At 32.5% G+C, this 26,318-nt stretch overlaps 1 protein-coding gene and 1 long non-coding RNA gene across 4 annotated transcripts in view; one reads left to right on the top strand and one right to left on the bottom strand.

Moving 5' to 3' along the window:
- LOC139482485 (uncharacterized) overlaps positions 1–26,318 on the top strand; it is a 250,762-nt gene that overhangs the window by 41,694 nt on the left and 182,750 nt on the right. The gene's annotated exons all lie outside the window — the stretch shown is intronic.
- LOC139482459 (very low-density lipoprotein receptor-like) lies at positions 7,516–21,645 on the bottom strand. 3 transcript variants are annotated; one of them, XM_071266359.1, is made up of 6 exons: positions 21,279–21,645; positions 20,272–20,484; positions 14,597–14,706; positions 13,157–13,420; positions 10,572–10,643; positions 7,516–9,049 (listed from the first exon to the last, which is right to left on the bottom strand). In XM_071266359.1, exons 1-5 carry the CDS (start codon positions 21,350–21,352, stop codon positions 10,594–10,596), a joined length of 711 nt encoding a protein of 236 aa, XP_071122460.1. In that variant the 5' UTR covers positions 21,353–21,645; the 3' UTR covers positions 7,516–9,049; positions 10,572–10,593. The 3 variants fall into 3 exon arrangements, with proteins under 3 accessions (XP_071122460.1, XP_071122461.1, XP_071122462.1); XM_071266360.1 differs by lacking the exon at positions 21,279–21,645 and adding an exon at positions 21,215–21,246; XM_071266361.1 differs by lacking the exon at positions 21,279–21,645 and adding an exon at positions 21,151–21,160.

The raw sequence follows: 26,318 nt of genomic DNA, 5'->3' as shown, positions 1-26,318 counted from the left end.
CTGATAGTTGTTTACCAAATAATCTTATAACTGTGCAGTTTAGGAATCACTGGAACAATCACAGAATGATTGGAACTTTCTAGAATGATCCTTATAAAAGATGCGTAATTTAAACTTCTACGTTATTCCAGAAACTTCCGTTGTAACTTTCCAGGATTTTCCACAATGTTCCATTATAGAGTGTTCTAGAATTTTCCATGACAACACTATATATACAGACACTAAAGTTAAACTCTCATAATTAAACTTGGACTTAAACATTGATAGACATTAGTATTCACGGCATTTGGATTGACACTTTTATTCTACAAACAACATCATACTGGATTGTGACCTTAGTAGTGAACATAATATTCAGATTGGATTCCGAAAGATTTCCGGATACAGATAAAGATAAAAGAGTGGACTCATATTTTGACAGTTAAGTTATCAGTAATATTTGTAAAATACTTCTTGTAAACTTTTGTATAATAAATATTGTTAAATTTTAGTATTGATTTGTGTCTTTTGTTGGCTACAATTTAAAGGCGATTTCTGGCCGTAACAGAAATTGGGGGCTCGTCCGGGATCTTAAAATATTATATTCAAAATTTGTTTAGTATTTTTTTTATTACTAGCCAACAAAATTCTACAAAATGGCATTTGATGCTGGTAAATTTTTGAAAACGCCAGACCTGGAGAGTTTTGATAATTTAAAGAAAGAGGAATTAGTGTTGCTTGCTAAAGAACTGAAATTAGTTTTTAAAGTATCTATTAAAACAGCTTGAATTAGAACATGAACTCAAACTAAAAGAACTGGAAATGAATTTGAAGGAGATGGAGAAAGAAAAGAAGATGAATTTAAATTAAAACAGGCAGAACTGGAAATGAAGGAAAGGTTAGAAATGGAGAAAAAAGAAAAAGAAGATGAATTTAAATTAAAAGAACTTGAAATGAGAGAAAGGCTAGAGATGGAAAAACTGAAAATTGAAATGGTCAAAGAAGAAAGCAACACTAAAGTCCAGTCGAAATCAGATTATTTTGATGCAGCAAAAAATATACGTTTGGTTCCGAAATTTTGTGAAAAAACAGTTGATAAATATTTTCCACAGTTTGAGAAAATTGCTAATAATTTGAAATGGCCAATGCCGTATTGGACTACGATGCTGCAAAGTGTTTTTGAGGGTAAGGCAGCTGAAATATACTCCGCACTTCCATCAGAAAAAAGTTCCGATTATGACACGTTGAAACAGGAAGTTTTGAAAGCTTATGAGCTAGTACCAGAAGCATATAGACAGAAATTTAGATCTTATAAAAAGTTTGATTCGCAAACCTATGTGGAATTTGCTCGGGAAAAAGAAGATTTATTTGATAAATGGCTTACTTCAAAGAAAACAGATAACAATTTTGATAACCTAAGACAATTGATGTTATTAGAAGAGTTCAAACAATGTGTTCATTTAGACTTAAAAACACATTTAGACGACAAAACGGTTGGGACAATACATGATGCAGCTGTAATTTCAGATAATTATACCCTTTCACATAAAAGAAGTTTCAAGAGTCAAAATGTTAATACTTCCAGTGGAAATTACAAAAATCAAAGCACTGAGCGTACTGATAGTAAGCCTGTTCCACAGAATAAGAGTCAGTCCAGTTATAATATGTCTAGTCCAAAATTTGATACTTTTGAGAAGAAGTCACTGACTTGTGCTTATTGTAAGAAGATTGGTCACCTGATGGCTGATTGTTTTAGACTCCAGAAGAAGAATGAACGAGATAATAAGCCAAAGACCAGTGCTTGTACGACACCTTATATTACCAGTACATTGGAATGTCCTGCGAGTCAGGCTTTTAAGTCCAGTTTTTGTGATTACATGGAGGAATATAAACCCTTTATGTCTGATGGGTTTATTTCTATTGTTGAGGATACCACTCTTCAGCCTATTAAGATTTTACGAGACACTGGAGCTTCTCAGTCTTTATTGTTAGAAGGTGTGTTTCCTTTGTCCGAGAAGACTTCTGTTGGTGCCTCCGTTTTGTTACAAGGTGTAGAGTTAGGTTGTATAGATGTTCCTCTCCATCGTATTTATCTGAAGTCAGATTTGATAACTGGACCAGTTATTGTGGGTGTTCGTCCTAATCTCCCCATTGAGGGTGTTACGTTATTGCTAGGAAATGATCTAGCTAGGAACAAAGTGGTTGCTGAACCAATTGTTACCAGTGAACCGGTGGTGGATGTTAAATTACCTGAAGATGATGCTGAATTGTATCCAGCTTGTGCTGTCACTAGGGCGATGGCTAGAAAACAACAAGATGAGGATTTGCAAGAAAACCAGTTTGATTATATGGACCTCTCTGACACTTTCATAGCTGACATTGAAGGTCCTGGTAACTCAGAAAAGGCAATTATAAAACCACCTAGTGTTAACAAAAATGTTATTATGCCATGGCCAGATGTAAACAGCCATTCATTAGACCGAAAGAATTTATCTGAAGAACAACATAAAGACCCTGAGGTTCTTCAGCTCAGCCAGAGAGCTCAACCACAGGAGGAAGCAGACAAAGTGGCCGAATGCTATTACCATCAGGACGGCATTTTAATGAGGAAGTGGAGGCCTCCTGATGCTCCCCCAGAGGAGGAATGGAGAGTGGTGTACCAAGTGGTGGTGCCTAAAGTTTATAGACAAGAAATTATTGGTCTTGCCCATGACACCCCCTTGGCTGGACACTTAGGTATAAGGAAGACTTGCCTTAAGATCTTGCAGCATTTTTACTGGCCTAAACTTAGAAATGATGTTGCAGAATACTGCAAATCATGTCATACATGCCAGGTTGTTGGTAAACCTAACCAGAAAATACCACCAGCACCACTTCTGCCTATTCCAGCCTTTGACGAACCTTTCAGCAGAGTTCTAATTGACTGTGTTGGACCTTTACCAAAGACCAAGACTGGAAATGCATATTTATTGACAATCATGTGTACATCTACCCGCTTTCCTGAAGCTATTCCGCTCAGAAATATCAAGACACCTACTATCGTCAAAGCTTTGATCAAATTTTTCACATTAGTAGGACTTCCTAAGTCTATACAGTCCGACCAGGGATCAAATTTCATGTCAGGTTTATTCCAGCAAGTCGTGTACCAGTTAGGGATTGCTCAGTATAGATCAAGTGCGTACCATCCAGAATCTCAAGGTGCCTTAGAACGTTTTCATCAATATTGAAGAACATGATTAGAACTTTTTGTCTTCAATTTGACAGAGACTGGGATGATGGAGTTCACTTTCTACTTTTTGCAGTCCGAGAGGCTGTTCAAGAATCCCTTGGATTTAGTCCCTTTGAGTTGGTATTTGGCCATACTGTAAGGGGACCGTTAAAATTGATTAAGGAAAAGTGGCTTACTGAACATACTGACTTGAATCTTTTAGACTATGTATCTAGATTTAAAGAAAAATTGTATACTGCTTGTCAAATTGCTCAGAAAAACTTAAAAAATGTACAGAACAAGATGAAAATATGGTATGATAAAGATGCCAGGGACAGAGTTTTTGAGCCTGGTGATAAGGTACTTGTATTTCTGCCTGTCCCTGGACATCCTTTACAGGCTAAATATTGTGGTCCTTATACAATAGAGAGTAAAATTAATGATTTGAATTATATTGTAAAAACTCCAGGTCGGCGCAAACAAAATAGAGTGTGTCATATTAATATGTTAAAACCATATTTTGAGCGTACTAATGTACTATGTGATAGTAAACCAGTTGCCACTTTAGGCATGGTTAAATTTGAGAACAATCATGACAAACCAGATGTAATTGAACCAACTTTTAGTTGTAAAACTATGGAAGAGACAGTTAGATTGAAAAATTCAGAAATTTTGTCAAATTTAGATTCAAAACTTGCACATCTGTCTTTTGATCGTAGAGAAGAAATAAAAAATTTGGTATTTTCTTTTAAAAATCTTTTTCCAGATGTGCCAAACAAAACCACTGCTGTTTGTCATGATGTTGATGTAGGAGATGCTTCTCCAATTAAGCAACATCCTTACAGGCTTAATCCACTCAAACTTGAAGCTATGAGAAAAGAAATTAAATATATGCTTGACAATGATATTATTGAGCCGAGTAACAGTGAATGGAGCTCTCCTTGTCTCCTTGTGCCAAAACCAGATAAAACCTTTCGTTTCGTGACTGATTTCAGAAAAGTAAATTCAGTCTCAAAATCTGATTCCTATCCGATTCCAAAGATAGACGATTGTATTGACAACATTGGTCAAGCAAAATTTGTGAGCAAATTTGATTTATTGAAAGGTTATTGGCAAGTTCCACTGACACAGAGAGCTCGTGAAATATCAGCTTTTGTTACACCAGATGGCTTATTTCAATATAGTGTAATGCCGTTTGGCATGAAAAGTGCACCAGCTACATTTCAAAGAATGATCAATAATGTTATAAAAGATTTAAACTGTTGTTATGCTTATATTGATGATCTAATTGTATGTAGTGATAGCTGGGAACAACATTTAACACATTTGTATGATACTTTTGATAGATTGTCACAATCAAATTTGACTGTTAATCTTGGTAAAAGTGAATTTTGTCAGGCCACTGTTGATTATTTAGGGCATACAGTTGGCCAAGGTCAAGTGAAACCTATTATGGCTAAAGTGGAAGCTATTTCCAAATTTCCTCCTCATACAAATAGAAAACAACTTATGAGATATTTAGGCATGATTGGATTTTACAGAAAATTTTGTTCAAATTTTGCTACTGTGGTTCAACCATTGACTCATCTTTTACGAAAAGATTCTCAATTTATCTGGAGTGAAAATTGTCAAAACGCTTTTGAAAATAGCAAATCACTTTTAATTAATAGTCCAGTTCTGATTACTCCAGACTTTGAAAAACAATTTAAACTTGCCGTTGATGCAAGCGATGTAGGAATTGGAGCTGTTTTATATCAAGAGACAGATGATAATGTTGAAAAACCTATATCATATTTTTTCTAAGAAATTAGATAAACATCAGAAAAATTATTCAACTATTGAAAAAGAGTGTTTTGCAATGTTGTCAGCACTTCAACATTTTGATGTATATTTGAATCCCACTGTATATCCTATTCTTGTTTATACTGATCATAATCCTCTCACCTTCATGCATAAAATGAGAAACAAGAATCAGAGGTTGACTAGGTGGAGTTTATTGTTACAGGAATATGATGTATTGTAAAACATTATGTAATAGCTGATGCTTTATCTAGAGCTTATTAAATCACTTTGTATATATTATGTATTTTTGTTCATATTATTCATGATAAGTTTTTGTTACACTAAAACTTCTTTTAAGGGGGGAGGTGTTATGATATTGTAATTATTATGTTTATTTATGTTGGCCTAATTTGTGTTGTATGGCCTGATAGTTGTTTACCAAATAATCTTATAACTGTGCAGTTTAGGAATCACTGGAACAATCACAGAATGATTGGAACTTTCTAGAATGATCCTTATAAAAGATGCGTAATTTTAACTTCTACGTTATTCCAGAAACTTCCGTTGTAACTTTCCAGGATTTTCCACAATGTTCCATTATAGAGTGTTCTAGAATTTTCCATGACAACACTATATATACAGACACTAAAGTTAAACTCTCATAATTAAACTTGGACTTAGACATTGATAGACATTAGTATTCACGGCATTTGGATTGACACTTTTATTCTACAAACAACATCATACTGGATTGTGACCTTAGTAGTGAACATAATATTCAGATTGGATTCCGAAAGATTTCCGGATACAGATAAAGATAAAAGAGTGGACTCATATTTTGACAGTTAAGTTATCAGTAATATTTGTAAAATACTTCTTGTAAACTTTTGTATAATAAATATTGTTAAATTTTAGTATTGATTTGTGTCTTTTGTTGGCTACAATTTAAAGGCGATTTCTGGCCGTAACAATACATTTTCCCCATTGTATCTATTGGACCATTTTACTGATATTTCTATGGAATGCCTGACTAATTTTTTTTAAAAGGCCAATTTGTTTTCTAAGATGCGTGATTTTTTTTTATTTGATGTTGTTGACTTTGAATTAAGGTAACTGCGAGTATACTTTCAGATCTGTATGAAGTGTGTTTTTGTAGTTGAAATGTAAAAAGTAGAATCACAAAAATCAAATGATATCACATATCAAACGAATGAACACCAACTGTCATATTCCTGACTTGGTACATGCATTTTCAAATGTAGAAAATGGTGGATTTAACCTGGTTTTAAAGCGCAGAACCGTTTGATAGGACCATTAAAGGGACCTGAACTTGCCAAATCCAGTCTGTGTTTTAGTTAGATGTATCTCCATTTGTGTATCCATCTGATGAATTAAGTCTTTTTCAATTCATTTTTATAGCTTGTTTCTAATGATGTGCTGTTACACCACTGTCTCAGTTTAGGGGCGGATCGTTGTATATGACGATAATATATAATAATGATAATAATGATAACCAAAAACCAATTCTTCAGAGAACTATTGAATGTCTTTCCACCTTGATAATAAGAATGACATTTCAAAAACGATGTTAGAAAATGTCACTCCTTGTCGATGTGATTTGGTACTTCAAACTGACATAAAAAAATTAGATTAATAGGTATATGCAGGACACTTAATTGTTTTATAATGAACAATATTTTCTTTTACACAGGTCAAAATCTAGAACGTCAACATGACCTTTGACCTTGACCTTAATTTCAAAGTCAAAGGTCAGTGAACTCAAATCGGAAAACTCGAGGTCAATCACTTGTATGGTTGTGGAGAAATACTGATTTCAAATACATAAGGGGAGAAAACTCCTATAAGGGTTAATCAAAACACTTCGACTGAAATAGGTTGAAGTTGCGCCTTATTGCAAACAGTTATTTGGCAAACACGTCATATCATTAACTGTACCAGTCTCTTTTGAATTACGATAACAAGCAACATTCAAAATTTATAACATGGCCTTGACCTTTGACCTTGACCTCAATTTTCTTCAAATGGACCAATAACTTCATATGAAAAGACAGTATGCCTCTACGACTTATACCGTATGAATTTATCCATCCTATCTTATATTTTCAAAGGGGTATAACTCCCATTAGATGTCTTCCGACCACTCCAGTAAAAATTAACCAAATCATTCTTAAGAGTAAAAGAACAATTTGGTGAAAACAGTTTGATAAAATCTCTACCGTTTTAAAGATATAGGAATAACAAGAAAAGGGGACGCGTGGATATAACTCCTATAAGAATAAGTGTTCGGTCACACAGGGTGAGTTTTGAAACCCTAATTACTGTACAACATCATTGGCCAAACATCCATTCAATATGTTGTAAAACAAAAAAGCATCTCAGACGACAGAAGAAAAAAAAGAAGAAGCCAAATAATCAGAAGAAAAACAAAAGGTCTTTCCTTAAAAAGTGGAAAGACCTAATAATACTAATAATATCTTTATTTAAAGAGAGTAACTCATTTAGATTAAATCAATTTTTAATAAGGCTCTCTACATACAATGTTAACAATATGGATAAACGTAATTAATCTACTATTACACACATGTAAATAATAGACGTATATAAAGTAATATAACAACAGCAACAAAAACACCTATGGTATACATTGTAGCTTAACTTATAAATTTAACACTTTAAAAAATATAATGACTTGTAAAAGAGGGACGAAAGATATCAAAGGGACAGTCAAACTCATAAATCTAAAACAAACTGACAACGCCATGGCTAAAAATGAAAAAAGACAAACAAACAACAGCATACACGACACAACATAGAAAACTAAAGAATAAACAACACGAACCCCACCAAAAAAACTAGGGGTGATATCAGGTGCTCCGGAAGGGTAAGCAGATCCTGCTCCACATGTGGCACCCGTCGTGTTGCTTATGTGATAACAAATCCGGTAACTAGTCTAATTCGGTAGGTCACATTCATAAAAGGAAAGGGGTTTGTAGTTACGACGTAAGGAACATATCCGATATCATTTGTGAATTGTTATTCCATAACGGTCAACCAACTCGTGATGGCGTCCGTAAAATTTACGAAGGGATGATTTCAACTTCACCATTTGGAACACTTGGTTTGATATCTTCCTTGTGAGCAGCAACCCTCTATCAAGAAAATCATGATAGGAAATGCAAGCACGGGAATATCGTATCAATTGGGAGATATATATCCCGTATGCAGGTGCTGCTGGAGTGCATGATAAACAAAACACGTTCTTTCCCTCTCTGTATATTTTTAAAAATTTCAGAGTTGATCATGATTTTACACTAACATTAAACCATTAAACAATTCATAATGTATAAAACGTCTAGATATTAGCCAAAAAAACTTTCTAACGAGGGCGCTAGATCGTTACGAGTAATGATACATGTTCGTAACATATAAATATCTGTTTCTATTCTATCTCTTGTTTTGTGATTTTCCGTTTCCTATTACCATTTAATGTCACAATCCTAACTTTACTATTGAGTCAATATCGGTTTCTAGTTTATCTCTTGTTTTAGGGATATTTTGTTTCCTATAACCATAAAATATCACAGCTCACTTTTCCTATTGTTCCTATTCGGTGAGCTTCATGAAAGAACGAACAAACAGACAGACACATTTCGTCTACAGAAGACTAATCAGTGGCGGTCCAATCAAAAGGTGCCGGTCCAATCACAAAATTGCGGTCCAATCACAACAGTTGAAAGGCCAAAGATAGATGTTTTTTTAGGAATAGAGTCTTTGCCTTGAATAGAGATGGATTCTTTAGAATGGTTCAATCGTTATGTCTAAGCTTCGTGACATAACAATTGTTATATAGTGATATTCCGTTTCCTGTAACCATTATATGTCACAATCCTTACTTTACCATTGAGTCAATATCTGTATCTCTTGTTTTTTTGGATATTCTGTTTCCTGTAACCATTAAATATCACAACCCTAACTTTACTATTGAGTCAATATCGGTTTCTAGTCTATCTCTTGTTTTTGCACGACTTTTAACATTGTCTGTGGCATCAATCTATGTTCCTGTTAATTAAAAAACGAATACATTTTAAAGACCTTTTAGATGTCGTTCATATATCATAAATTTAAATAAAAGTTAAAAACAACGGGTGGCACATGTGGAGCAGGATCTACCTACCCTTCCGGGACACCTGAGATCACCCCTAGTTGGGTTCGTGTTGCTTTTTCTTTAGTTTCTATGTTGTGTCATGTGTACTATTGTTTGTCTGTTTGTCTTTTTACTTTTTTGACATGGCGTTTTCAGTTTATTTTCGATTTATGAGTTTGACTGTCCCTCTGGTATCTTTCGTTTCTCTTTTAAACAATGGAAATAATTGCAAAAACAAACGGTACCAATTCCCAACATCAGATTCGCATATCGATTACACATATCTCTATAGTGATGATCGAGGCCCAACTATAATTAAATCCGAAACTTATCAATAACCGAGGAGCTGATTAAATCCGAAACTTATCAATAACCGAGGAGCTGATTAAATCCGAAACTAATCAATAACCGAGGAGCTGATTAAATCCGAAACTTATCAATAACCGAGGAGCTGATTAAATCCGAAACTAATCAATAACCGAGGAGCTGATTAAATCCGAAACTTATCAATAACCGAGGAGCTGATCAAACCAAAAACGAATAAAAGTACATGTATAGCCAGAAATAAGAGCAGCTTTACATTTCGTAATACTATATAGTTTCAAAACACTGTCAATGTCAGAATACAATATCAGTATCTTGATTCCTTAAAAGAAATGCTGGCTACTAGACACGTGTTACTCTCGTACATTAGAAATTTACTCGCAGAGCTATCTATTCAATGACAGAACTTACTTTTTCAAAGTGTTGTTAAACTGCACCGTTTCTGGTGGCATGGTATAGAAATACTTCATTTCACGACTGAACAATACAACAGTTTTAGACTAGGGAGAACAAAGTTTTTTGGTCAAAGTTATTGTTTAACATGCTTCCGTAGAATGATTATTGTATACCTGCCTTAACATGTTTATTTGTATGGTTGAACATACAACTGAAGAATGTTTCTTGTATACTTGCCTTAACATGTTTATATGAATGGTTGAATATACATCTGTAGAATGCTTCTTGTATACCTGCCTTAACATATTTATATGAATGGTTGAATATACATCTGTAGAATGCTTCTTGTATACCTGCCTTAACATGTTTATATGAATGGTTGAATATACATCTGTAAAATGCTTCTTGTATACCTGCCTTAACATGTTTATATGAATGGTTGAACAAACATCTGTAGAATGCCTCTTGTATACCTGCCTTAACATATTTATATGAATGGTTGAACAAACATCTGTAAAAAGCTTCTTGTATACCTGCCTTAACATGTTTATATGTATGGTTGAACAAACATCTGTAAAATGCTTCTTGTGTACTTGCCTTAACATGTTAATATGAATGGTTGAACAAACATCTGTAAAATGCTTCTTGTATACCTGCCCTAACATGTTTATATGTATGGTTGAACATAAATCTGTAGAATGCTTCTTGTATACTTGCCTTAACATGTTTATTCTTGAAGTTATTTTTCCTTTGCATTTGCAGTTGTCTTTATTTTGTTTCTCAACACATCTGTCGTAAAAAATAGATTTTTCCGATTAAATCATGCTATTCTAATTTATTCAAGTAATTTCATGTGAAATATTTTTAATAAATTTAAGCTTTTTTTACTGCTGGTCAATTTTTCTGGAAAATTTAAAATAAACTAAAATAAAATTAAAGGCACCACTAGGATGACAATCTTGTACACTCGAATACCATATTTGAATACAACCTACCAAGCTGTTCGGTGTGAGCCAACTCTGTGTGTTAAAGACCGTACTTTCATCTTTTATGATTTGGATGGAGAGTTGACACATATTGACAATCATACCACATCTGATTATATCTAATTTGGATGGAGAGTTGAGACATATTGACACTCACACCACATCTGATTATATCTAATTTGGATGGAGAGTTGAGACATATTGACACTCATACCACATCTGATTATATCTAATTTGGATGGAGAGTTGAGACATATTGACACTCATACCACATCTGATTATATCTAATTTGGATGGAGAGTTGAGACATATTGACACTCATACCACATCTGATTATATATAATTTGGATGGAGAGTTGAGACATATTGACACTCATACCACATCTGATTATATCTAATTTGGATGGAGAGTTGAGACATATTGACACTCATACCACATCTGATTATATCTAATTTGGATGGAGAGTTGAGACATATTGACACTCATACCACATCTGATTATATCTAATTTGGATGGAGAGTTGAGACATATTGACACTCATACCACATCTGATTATATCTAATTTGGATGGAGAGTTGAGACATATTGACACTCATACCACATCTGATTATATCTAATTTGGATGGAGAGTTGAGACATATTGACACTCATACCACATCTGATTATATCTAATTTGGATGGAGAGTTGAGACATATTGACACTCATACCACATCTAATTATATCTAATCACACGCACATTAAGATATGTTTTAACCGTTTAAGATGAAAGTATTTGCTGCTTTAACGAATGTATTTGTCTATCTCTAATCATTGATCTCTTTACATCTGTTGTTTACATATACTGCGAGATTGTTTTGTGAAATTGATAGCTGTCGTACGAATAAAAAAAGTCTGATGTGATTGTTGTACATGATCAGCTTACCATCCGAAATACATGAGATCACCCACAGTTTTTGGTGAGGTTCGTATTGCTAAGTCTTTAGTTTTCTATGTTGTGTCTTGTGTACTATTATTGTTCTGTTTGTCTTTTTATTTGTTAGCCATGGCGTTATCATGGCGTAATCAGTTTATTTTCAATCTATGAGTTTGACTGTTCCGCTGGTATCTTTCGCCCCTCTTTCATAAATTGGAAGTAAAGTCTTCGTGTTCTGATACTTAAATGCAAAATAATTTGAATATGATAGAAGTATTTAAACTAATATATGTTACGTACCTCTTAGAAAATGAAAAAAATGCACCAAGAACTGTGTAATATTTTCAAATATCATTTGCATATCATCGACATGTGACAAAGTATTCACTGTAGCAAATTAGCTATCTTAAAGATATATGTTTATTATACGAATCTGTCGAATTAAAAGCACACAATTTTATATATACATAATGTTGAAAACAACAGCAATAATTCGAGTATCATATACGTTATATCAATAAAGCGAATTGCGTTAAATAAGCGTTTAATAAGCGTATGGACGTGTACAGACGTTGGATACACTACTCCCAGAACAATGCGAGTTGTTATTTAGTAAGCCTCTACGGCAACAATTTTATGAGATAAATTTCTCTAAAGAATTATAAATATTTTAACAAAACAATATTCAGAGTTGCAGTATAAACCAATTGTTTTAATTCTACCGCCACTGATGCATCTGAAATAGACAAACCGTCAGTTTGACGTGTCAATGACCAGTACGTTCTTTACATTTACATCTGTTTTACATGCAAACGCTATTCAAAAATGAACATTGTCATTGATGAGATCTTTCATAAAATTAATAAAAAGTTGTTCATATCTTTATATCTGTGTTTTTGCTAAATAATTTTTCCGCATACTTTATATCGTAGTTAAATGATAAACAAACAACCATTTAAACGTATTATAATAGTCGTCCAAGACAGATACATGTATATATGTAATCAAGACAGATACATGTATATATGTAATCAAGACAGATACATGTATATATGTAATCAAGACAGATACATGTATATATGTAATCAAGACAGATACATGTATATATGTAATCAAGACAGATACATGTATATATGTAATCAAGACAGATACATGTATATATGTAATCAAGATCAAATAAAAAAAAAGTAAGACATGCTTATTTGGAAAAAGCAAACATAATTTACAGCAAGAAAGTACACACAACAAACAATCAATCATACTAAATGAATTATTATTATAAAGGAAATCATAATAAATTGAAAAATGAACTCATTGTATATGAAGAGAATTTTGCTTTCTGTAACTGAGCATAAAAAGTGATGACAAATATCGAATAATGATCTAAAAAAAATATATTACCCCTTTGGTGATACACATATATACTATATATGTTGTTACTGTCGGTATACACACTAGTTGGTGAATGTCTTTCAGTTTTATTCAACATTAATAGGTTTTTATTACTGGTATAGAATATTGCACCACCATAAACACCAATAGGACAGAACTGATCTGTATGCCCCGTTGTATAAAGTGTTTTAACATCACATCCTCTGACACTTGCTGATTTTAAGTTACCAGGGTAATGAAAAGTTGTCCAATATAGTTTGTCTTCATTCCTGTCTAACAAAAACGTTAATATCACAGAACATTCTCTTTATTTTCTTCCAGCATGACATACAAAAAATAATCAATAACATTAACTAAGATGACGCCTAGTAAATCGACGTCTAAACTATTCGTCAAATGACTTTATCAAAGAACTGCATTTGTTAACAACAATCAGAAGTATAATACCGAACAAAATCTAATTGTTAAGGGAGTCGAAAGATACCAAAGAGACATTCGAAAAATACCAAAGAGACATTCAAAAGAACACCGACAACGCCATTGCAAAAATTGTAAAAGACAAAATACTCAAACAACATGTACAAAATACAGCATATAAATTTAAAGATCAAGCTAGAGAACCCCATCCAAAGCCGGGATGATATCATGTGAATCGAAAAGTTAAGAGATCTCGTCAGCATGTGACACCCCTCGTATTACTCATACAAGTACAACCGCGTTAATAAGTCTTATTCGGTGGGTAATATTTGAAAGAGGGAAACAGAATTGCTTCAACGATATTGGGACATATCCGTTGTCATCTGTGAAACACGTATTCCATAGCGGTGAACCAATTTTTGATCGCGTCCGTAAAATGATCGAAATGTAGATTTCAACTTCGCCATTTGGAAGATCTGGTTTACTAGCTTTCTTGTGAGAAGCAAACATTTATCAAACATGTCAAAGAAAGCATTATAGGAAACGGCAGTCCATATGCAGGTGCTGCTGAAATGTTTCTGCATAAAACGTTGAAAGTTTTTGATATAGGCTATTTAAGAAGGTCTTGTTAATTGTTTTCAATGCATGTTACACAGTCTTTAGAAATCAGTGAATTGTTTTGTAGACGATCGTCGATATTTACTTTTTTTGGCCATAGAGTTGTCAATGTTTTGTACTTTAGATTGTTTAAGTTCTCGGCATCATTGTCAGAACCAAGTCGTTCATTTTACTCTTGGGTGGTAAATTGAAAATATTAACTAACTAATTTAAAGTAAAATCCCTCCAAAAAAACTGAACTCCGAGGAAAATTCAATCGGAAAGTCCCTAATCACATGGCCAATTCAAATGACAAACCAAAGCTTTATAGGTTTTTTATCAGATTAATTAACATGGATATACTCAGCAGTTCATATAAAATGACGTATGAACAGATATTGGATTATGTTGCTTACATTGATAAAGAAAACATACCTAAATCCATATAGTCAACACGTGTCTTTAAATCTACAATACCATGAGCTTCACTATAATTAAATCTTGCTTTTATTATTCGCGCAAAACGTTCAGCGACGTACAGCCACCTGTAATAACGGGTTATATTAATCCACATGTTTAGAATTTTGTTACAACCGTGGAAAATTGTTTTAGCCCTTAATGTAATAATTCTATAATGTATAATGAACATATTGATCAATAAAGAATCTACCTCTGCGGCAAACCTTGGTCAAATTTAAATGTAATGCGTCTTCATTCCATCACAAATTAACTGTTAAGTCGAATTATTGAAAATGTCTTATCCAGGAATAGACAATCTTAGCTTTTGACAAATCATATATTAGAAAGTTCATTTTCATGCATCTATATAATGGCCAGACAAAATCGGTATATATAAGAATAATAGGCTTTGATTTTAATCATCAATACATGTATATGCTGCTTTTTACTTTGTAAATCAACTTAAATATTATCATACTACAACAAAAAGTATATGTAACTGACTTTAAGTTAAAATAATGTTCGAATGCAAATACATATTAATACCAATTCCATATTTTGATTTAAGGTGGATTCGTGTCCTCTGTTTATTATAAAAAAAGCTGCATTCTTTCCAGTAAAAAAAAGTGTAGGATACCATGGAAACATAACATACTCAAAGTTGAGGTGAAACATGAAAGACGAAGAAAAAAAAAACATTTTCAACCATGATACGTAGAAATTGGAGACTGAGCGACGCGAGCCAAAAACTATATCCAATAATTCTAGGAGAGCCTGATGGAGAAGCTTATCCTACCTTAATTGTGATGTTGCTCATTTAAATACAAATTTGATGATAAATATAATTTGGTGGTGTCATAAACTAGGATGTAAAAACATGACAATTCGAACATTTCCCTGGTCGTATTAAAGTAAAACTAAAATACCGAACCCAAAGCTAGATTGGAGGCCCATAAAAACTGAACAATCGTACGCTATAAATCAACGAAACAAGTGAAAACCATATTCCTTAGTTGGTAGAAACATTGTCCGAGGAAAATTGTATGTTAAACCTGATTTTATAGGTAGCAAAACCTCCCACTTGTATGATAGATACTTATGGTTCCGTTATATGTTTTGGATACGCAACCATAACATAAACACTTTAGGCTTATGTCACAACATTCAGGACACAACAGCGAAAACTGTGTAAACATTCATCACAGAATTTATATCTATTTATTTGTTCATGGAAATTTCCGCAGACCTCTTTGAGAAAACAAAGTGACATAAATCATCATTATGGCAAATTATCTAGTGGTGACATCTGTTACCTTTCAAGGAATGAATTTCAACTTTAGGCAATTGAATTTATTGAATACTGAAGTATATATACATTGGAATTTACAGTTCAAAATATGAACACACTTTATTCTTATTTTTTCGATAGAGTTAAGTCTAATCATCAAAATTTAACTGTTTATTGTTGTTCTTGATAACAGTAAAAATGTATAATAATGTCTATAAACCGACAAAATCAAACGTTATCAACAAATCATATTCATTACAGTAATGTATAACAATGTCTATAAACCGACAAAATCAAACGTTATCAACAAATCATATTCATTACAGTAATGTATAACAATGTCTATAAACCGACAAAATCAAACGTTATCAACAAATCATATTCATTACAGTAATGTATAACAATGTCTATAAACCGACAAAATCAAACGTTATCAACAAATCATATTCATTACAGTAATGTATAACAATGTCTATAAACCGACAAAATCAAACGTTATCAACAAATCATATTCATTACAGTAATGTATAACAATGTCTATAAACCGACAAAATCAAACGTTATCAACAAATCATATTCATTACAGTAATGTATAACAATGTCTATAAACCGACAAAATCAAACGTTATCAACAAATCATATTCATTACAGTAATGTATAACAATGTCTATAAACCGACAAAATCAAACGTTATCAACAAATCATATTCATTACAGTAATGTATAACAATGTCTATAAACCGACAAAATCAAACGTTATCAACAAATCATATTCATTACAGTAATGTATAACAATGTCTATAAACCGACAAAATCAAACGTTATCAACAAATCATATTCATTACAGTAATGTATAACAATGTCTATAAACCGACAAAATCAAACGTTATCAACAAATCATATTCATTACAGTAATGTATAACAATGTCTATAAACCGACAAAATCAAACGTTATCAACAAATCATATTCATTACAGTAATGTATAACAATGTCTATAAACCGACAAAATCAAACGTTATCAACAAATCATATTCATTACAGTAATGTATAACAATGTCTATAAACCGACAAAATCAAACGTTATCAACAAATCATATTCATTACAGTAATGTATAACAATGTCTATAAACCGACAAAATCAAACGTTATCAACAAATCATATTCATTACAGTAATGTATAACAATGTCTATAAACCGACAAAATCAAACGTTATCAACAAATCATGTTCATTACAGTAATGTATAACAATGTCTATAAACCGACAAAATCAAACGTTATCAACAAATCATGTTCATTACAGTAATGTATAACAATGTCTATAAACCGACAAAATCAAACGTTATCAACAAATCATGTTCATTACAGTAATGTATAACAATGTCTATAAACCGACAAAATCAAACGTTATCAACAAATCATATTCATTACAGTAATGTATAACAATGTCTATAAACCGACAAAATCAAACGTTATCAACAAATCATATTCATTACAGTAATGTATAACAATGTCTATAAACCGACAAAATCAAACGTTATCAACAAATCATATTCATTACAGTAATGTATAACAATGTCTATAAACCGACAAAATCAAACGTTATCAACAAATCATATTCATTACAGTAATGTATAACAATGTCTATAAACCGACAAAATCAAACGTTATCAACAAATCATATTCATTACAGTAATGTATAACAATGTCTATAAACCGACAAAATCAAACGTTATCAACAAATCATATTCATTACAGTAATGTATAACAATGTCTATAAACCGACAAAATCAAACGTTATCAACAAATCATATTCATTACAGTAATGTATAACAATGTCTATAAACCGACAAAATCAAACGTTATCAACAAATCATATTCATTACAGTAATGTATAACAATGTCTATAAACCGACAAAATCAAACGTTATCAACAAATCATATTCATTACAGTAATGTATAACAATGTCTATAAACCGACAAAATCAAACGTTATCAACAAATCATATTCATTACAGTAATGTATAACAATGTCTATAAACCGACAAAATCAAACGTTATCAACAAATCATATTCATTACAGTAATGTATAACAATGTCTATAAACCGACAAAATCAAACGTTATCAACAAATCATATTCATTACAGTAATGTATAACAATGTCTATAAACCGACAAAATCAAACGTTATCAACAAATCATATTCATTACAGTAATGTATAACAATGTCTATAAACCGACAAAATCAAACGTTATCAACAAATCATATTCATTACAGTAATGTATAACAATGTCTATAAACCGACAAAATCAAACGTTATCAACAAATCATATTCATTACAGTAATGTATAACAATGTCTATAAACCGACAAAATCAAACGTTATCAACAAATCATATTCATTACAGTAATGTATAACAATGTCTATAAACCGACAAAATCAAACGTTATCAACAAATCATATTCATTACAGTAATGTATAACAATGTCTATAAACCGACAAAATCAAACGTTATCAACAAATCATATTCATTACAGTAATGTATAACAATGTCTATAAACCGACAAAATCAAACGTTATCAACAAATCATATTCATTACAGTAATGTATAACAATGTCTATAAACCGACAAAATCAAACGTTATCAACAAATCATATTCATTACAGTAATGTATAACAATGTCTATAAACCGACAAAATCAAACGTTATCAACAAATCACATTCATTACAGTAATGTATAACAATGTCTATAAACCGACAAAATCAAACGTTATCAACAAATCATATTCATTACAGTAATAGAAGACACAATAAATATGTTTTCTCTTAATTTATTAACACATTAATCATAAACTCTTTAAGGAGCTTTTTGAAAAAGATACAACGCCATTGATGCAAAATGGAAAAAAAAATGTTAATAATTTGCAGATCAATGATTAGTGTCTTTGCCTTTTTGTCTCTTTGATTGTTGATCACATATATGAGTCAAGCCTTCTTCAACTAAGTTAAATCTAATGTTATGTAGCTACACCACTGTTCCTATTTAGGTGAAGGGTTGGTTGTTTAAAAAAATTATACTTGTTTTCTCAAAATCTATCTTATTGTTCCCTATATAGCGTTTTGTAGACTTGCTCGTCTTTTTCATAAATGGGGATGACATCATTTCAGAGTTTTAATTTTTCTTTCAGTATCTTCTATAAATAAATAGAACGTTGACCCTAATAAACAAAGAACCACTAATGTGTGTGTCATTCTGTGATAGAACGTGAACCGTAATAAACAAAGAACCACTAATGTGTGTGTCATTCTGTGATAGAACGTGGACCGTAATAAACAAAGAACCACTAATGTGTGTGTCATTCTGTGTCGTCATATAGATCTGTGAAACAAACAATATGAGATACGACCCTATTATATAATAGAAAATGTCATGACATCACGTAACACAAATCTGAGGAAATGATACCAATATAAATATTTAAAAAGCCACGGATTCATTGTCATGATGACATGAGACAACAAAAACGAGGAAAAATACAGATTTGATGCTAGTCTCAGTTTCATATTTTTGAATCTGATACTATTCATTGTGTCGTATCAATTTCATATTGTCGAATTTTTTTTTATCGTGTCTAGTACTAGTAAAAAACGAAAAACTATTTTACAGAGGTATACTACTATTGGCTTTATTTATATGAATAATGGCAGGACGACAATAGGCGACCAATAGTACTGTTAAAGATTTTGACATAGAGACATATAGACATAGTAGGAGCGGTAACATTACGACGACTTGGTTTTGGCAACATTCAGCAACCATTATGGCAGTCATCAGATGCAAGACATAGAATGGATTGTTGAGGATGGATGGGGCTGAAGATAAGCATCCTAATTTGATCAGTATACGACGTACAACCAAAACACACACACACACACACACACCTTAATTCCAAAGTCAGTTATATGCCAATTGTATTAAATTTGTTTGTTGTGTTTGAGCTTTTTAAATTTCCATTCTATAAAAAATAGATTTCAGGAAATAAACTGAAAAATTACAGGCTATTACTTAATGCCTAAGAACTACCTAATAATCAAGTTTTAGACCTATTGTATAATTATTTTAATTGCCGCTTACATACAGTGCGGCTACGGGATACACGAGTAAATGGGTTCCATATAGACTTGAGTAAATTGAACTCGATAATTACTGGGGCGACTCCTAATGGAACATGTAAAATATTATATTACATACGAACAAGACGGACATGTCATAAGGTCTGTTTTGACCACTACACAAGTGCCAAGGTAAGTATGTTTGGCACTCTTGATATCGTTATGTTCGAGGGTGGTGTATGAAATATACCTGTTTAATACATCGATTCGTACACTAAAAGGGCTTGTCAGAGTTGTTATATGGACTTCATTGGATCTAGCTACACTACATCGCATGAGCCTGTTACTCTGATATTCAGTCCAGTAAACATGTCCATTTTCGGAATCGATTGCAATACCTGCTGGACCACTGCCTGTGTTGACAAATTTTTCTATAACTGCATTCTGTGCTGGATAAGGAAATCTATTTGAAGTAAAATGATATATTTTGTTTTGATAAGTTGTATATGGAATGAATACGGTTACATGGTATGGTAACAATGAAACACAAACAGAGGAGGATTTAAACAGTTATCAGTCATCATAGTTTATTTTTCGTCATGCATTGTATGCATTTATGTCAATTTAAAGCATAACAAAAAGATTTTTTGTATTACTACATCAAATTTCAGTATAAATGGCCGTGAACTATAGTTGTTAATTTCTATGTCATTTGGTCTATGGTTGAGAGTTGTCTCATTAAGAATCATATCACATCTTTATCTTTTTATGTTCAGAACTTTCTTAAATTTAAAATGTCACCTAAAGAATATGTCAGAGTTTATATATGTTTTAAATATACAGAAACGTAAATTGTAACTCTCCAGAGCATAACTGACGTAAGACGATATCAACTCTCGCCTACGACTCTTTTACGAGTCAATATCTTGGAGCAGATTCTGAGATCTGATTACCATCTCTGATAGAATATACACAATACTTCTGAAGACCGTCTTTTATTGTCGATAATATGGTGATAGTTACTAAAGAAAGATGTTTAGTCGAACATCATGAAGACCCGGACATTTATTATTCTTATTATGTATCCGGGAAGGAGAGTTAATACATGTATATCAGACGTTATACATACCGCATTATTTTACGATAATCATATTGTGTAAAGTTAATATTTCTATATCCGACGTTATACATACCGCATTATTTTACGATGATCGTATTGTGTAAAGTTAATATATCTATATCAGACGTTATACATACCGCATTATTTTACGATGATCGTATTGTGTAAAGTAAATATGCTTGTTCTTATCATCGTAATCCATGGCAAACATTATCTCCGGATTCACAACAAGTAGCTTTACATTGCCGGTATCAACATCAAGTTCCTTAATATGGAATTTAGTTCCAAACAGTACTTTTATATTGGTACCTTAAAGAAATTAAATCATCGAATTTTATGTTTGAATATAATTTCTTAAAAACAAATTGCTTTAAAGGCCGTTGTTAAAAACACAAAATGAACATCAAGAAAAAAAACCACCTGGCTTAGTATTAATTCTACCTTCAATTTGTGATAAATATTTATCATATTCTTTGGAACAAGCAGATCACTATCATTGTATTTACTCAAATCTTTTTAGAATGTGGCACAACAACTACATATTTTGTTTTTATCAAGAATTTAGTACCGAGTGACAAAAGACATCTTTTTCTTTCTTATGAGTCTAAGATGCCTGCTATAATTAGGTATTATGTTTTTGAGTTTTTGATTTTGCCATTTTATTTGGACTTATATCTAGAAATTGACTATGAGGGTTGGTTGAAAACAAAACTTTACGACACAATAGATGATTCTTGCTGCCTAGTTCAGACCTTTTCATTTTTAAACCCAAGAGATCCAAATGTTGAATTTCGTTAATATTACGGACGCCATCACGAGTTGGATGACCGTTATGAAATATTCGTTATATGATATCGGATAAATATGTTCCTTATGTCGTAACTTCGATCCCCTTCCCATTCCCAGAACGTGACCAACCAAATTAAACTATTAATCGGTTTTGTAACCACACTAGCAACACGACGGGTGCCATATGTAGAGCAGGATCTGCTTCCCATTCAAGAGCACCACCTTAAATCATCCTAGCTTTTGGTGGCGTCCATGTTGTTTTTGTACCCCTTTTTGTGGCATTCTGTTCACGCATCATTGTCAATATAATGTAAAGTGATGCAACTGTCGTAAAAGTGTGAGGTTAAGGGCTATCAAACTAGCTTTAATCCACCATTTTCTACATTTGAACATGCATGTACCAAGTCAGTAATATGATAGTTGTTATCCATTTGTTAGATGTGTTTTATCATTAAATTTTGAAATTTGATGAGGGACCTTCCGTTTTTGAATTTTCCTCGGAGTTCAGTATTTTTGTGATTTATTTAACTTTTTAGTAACTGTAATTACTCAAAATCTGTACTAGGTGTTTTCGTATTGTTCTTGGGACGTGTTATTACCATATCCAGTCGTATGTTTCTAAGTTAGTTAGATGTGTTTCTTTTTTGATTCAGTTTAATGAATCAAGCCCTTTTCAAGGCATTTTTATAGTTTGTTCTGATGTACTGTTACACCATTGTCTCAGGTTATGGACAGAGTTTGCGCCTTCAAACTAATTAAACTCCACCAAATTCTGAACTTGCCATTCCAAAAACAAGTGCTTGTAATTCAGTAATTGTCGTTTGTTACTGTATGTCATATTTCTTTTTCGTTCATTGTGTTGTACATACATCACGCTGTTAGTTTTCTCGTTTGAACTTTTCTTTCAATAGCTATTTCGGGGCCTCTTATTACGGACTATGCGGTAAGGGGTTTGTTCATACTTTCATACAGTGCGGTGACCTATGGCTGTAAACTTCTACGTAATTTGGCCATTGATGGAATAATTTCTCATTGGTGATTTTACCAAAACTTCCAATTTTACATTGAATGCTCATTTGTAATATTATAATATTGTATTATATGCATCACAATTTTGAAAAAAATCAACCTGATATAAAAAAAAAAAACATTGTATGATTTATTTGAATATACATATACAATGTAAAACATGATACTTACATAGAATCCTGGACAGAAAACAAAATCCAAAGGATATAAAGATCAACATTTGTACATCCATCTCTGCATGAATGTAAAACATATATACGTGTGTTGTCTTTTAAAAAACAAATTAACAATAAAGAGTTAACTTACATAGGAATATAAACCAGTTTTATATTGAAACACGATGAACAAAAGAAATGCGAAACCTTAATTCACCCGGAACGTCAACATTTCTTCACTGTAAACAGGATGTTTTTATCGTTGCTTTTTTTTAGTCAAGCTATATGAGTGATGTCTTTTGATTTGTGAGTCGTTGTTTACTCCTTGGTTTTGATTGTTATTGTCTTCGTAGCGGTTAATTATTTATAATTTCTCAACTTCGATGGTGTATATCAAAGATAATATTCAGCATTTAAATATTTGCAACAAATGCAGTTGTTGAGTTCAAATTGTGCAAATTAGCGTAGCGCAGAATTTTTATTTTTTAAATCATATCATTACATTTAAATGAAACATCACAGGATTCGTTTTCAAATGGATTTATGTGATCCCAAAAATGTTGCAAAAGGGGGACCAAAGTTACCACAAGGACATTCAAACCCATATGTCGTAAAAGAGGGACCAAAGTTACCAGAAAGACATTCAAACCCATATGTCGTAAAAAAAGAGGGACCAAAGTTACCAGAAGGACATTCAAACCCATACGTCGTAACAAAAGAGGGACCAAAGTTACCAGAAGGACATTCAAACCCATATGCCGTAAAAGAGGGACCAAAGTTACCAGAAGGACATTCAAACCCATATGTCGTAAAAGAGAGACCAAAGTTACCAGAAGGACATTCAAACCCATATGTCGTAACAAAAGAGGGACCAAAGTTACCAGAAGGACATTCAAACCCATATGTCGTAACAAAAGAGGGACCAAAGTTACCAGAAGGACATTCAAACCCATATGTCGTAACAAAAGAGGGACCAAAGTTACAAGAAGGACATTCAAACCCATATGTCGTAACAAAAGAGGGACCAAAGTTACCAGAAGGACATTCAAACCCATATGTCGTAACAAAAGATGGACCAAAGTTACCAGAAGGACATTCAAACCCATATGTCGTAACAAAAGAGGGACCAAAGTTACCAGAAGGACATTCAAACCCATATATCGTAACAAAAGAGGGACCAAAGTAACCAGAAGGACATTCAAACCCATATGTCGTAACAAAAAAGGGACCAAAGTTACCAGAAGGACATTCAAACCCATATGTTTTAACAAAAAAGAGACCAAAGTTACCAGAAGGACATTCAAACCCATATGTCGTAAAAGAGGGACCAAAGTTACCAGAAGGACATTCAAACCCATATGTCGTAAAAAGTTACCAGTAGGACATTCAAACCCATAACATAGAAAACTAAAAAAACGACACGAACCCCAAAAACTGGGGCTGATCTCAAGTGCAATGTATTTCATAATTAATGGCCATCAATGAATATTCGAATCAATTTGGATTTAGGACAAATATATTTCGAATCAATTTGGATTTAGGACAAATATATTTAAAACAGTTCTTGTCCATTCGTTTTTGACGTGTTTTTATATTTGAATTTGCCATGTGATTATGGACTTTCCGATTAGATTTTCCTCTAAGTTCAGTATTTTTGTGATTTTACTCTTTTTTTTATATGAATACAAATAATAAGATAGCAAAAGTGCTACATACTGCATTTTCTTTAAAGGGGTTCGTCTGTAACATCAAGATAAATAATTAACAAAATAGCGCGAAACTATTTATTTCTTCTGTTTTCTTAATCTTTACGATACCACATGTTATATATGTCATGTGTATACCCCGAAATAGATGAACAGCTGTATTGACACGTATTTGCATAAGGTCGATTTCTGTACAACGCTGTTCAAATGCCATTGACATACATTATAGCGGGTTATTTTCGCGGGTGTAAAATTTCGCAAAACGGTACATGTACATGATGTATACGAAATATTTTGGCGGTTATTAATTTTTGCGGATTCAAAATTATTATCAATACCTTTACATGTGCCTTTTTAAGTTGACGGAATTTAATTTGGCGATTGAGATCTATCCGCGAAAATAAGCAAAATTTTACGCCCCGAGAAAATCACCCGCTATAGGTATCAATGTTAAGACCTCATCATTGATTGTATCAAATAAAGGCAACAGTAGTATACCGCTATTCAAAACTCGTTAATCTATGGACAAAAAAACAAAATCAGGATAACAAACTAAAACTGAGGGAAACACATTAAATATAAGAGGAGAACAGCGACACACAATTAAAATGTAACACACACAGCAACGGAATAAGCATTAGACAAAATCCGATGAGAATAACCAATATAACATACAAACCAAATACATGAATTTGGGATAGAAAAGTACCGTGACACGTCTTATAGTAATGTGAATTCACACTCAAATATACGAGAAAACAAACGACCCAACGGAAACACAACGTAAAAATGTTACACACACAGGAACGAACCATGATATAACAATGGCCATTTTCCTGACTTGGTACAGGACATTTTTAAAGAATCTATTTGTTTCCCTCATAGTGAACATGAAAATTATGACAAGAATAAGCAGATCCTGTACTGTATGAGGAATCGGTTGTATTGTTACTATGTAAGTTCAAACCCAGTGATAAGCTTAATTATAAACAGGTTTTTTTTCGAGGTGTAGAGAATGGGAGTTTGGTTACAGCAATTGGACAATATGATGTATTCTTGTCTTTTATATTTCTATTGTGCTTTGTCTATATGCATTTTTGAGTTCCTTTGTTACAATTGATCTGGCTTTGTTTGGTCACCGGTTATATCATTTATATTAATTATATAATCATTTTATATAAAAAAAAAATACTGTTTGCAAAAGTATGAATTATTCTATATAATAAGGATGTTCTTATCCCTGGCAAAAAACCCTAGATGTATTGGGCACAGCTTTTGGGAACGATTGATCCTCAATGCTCTTCAAATTTGTACTTGTTTTGGCTTTCGAACTTTTTTCATCAGAGCGTCACTGGATAGTCTTGTGATATCATTTTAATATAATTTCGAAACTTATCTACTGTATTGTATTATCTAAATTTTATGGACAATATTCTCATATACATCGTGGGAGGGGGGGGGGGGTGTGCCTGATATTCATATGATGAAGACATAATCT

The sequence above is a fragment of the Mytilus edulis genome, chromosome 7 (genome assembly GCF_963676685.1).
Source record: "Mytilus edulis chromosome 7, xbMytEdul2.2, whole genome shotgun sequence".
In the NCBI taxonomy this organism is placed as follows: Eukaryota; Metazoa; Mollusca; class Bivalvia; order Mytilida; family Mytilidae; genus Mytilus; species Mytilus edulis.
Note: the sequence above shows the minus strand (reverse complement) of the source record. Positions and strands in the feature narration are given on the sequence as shown.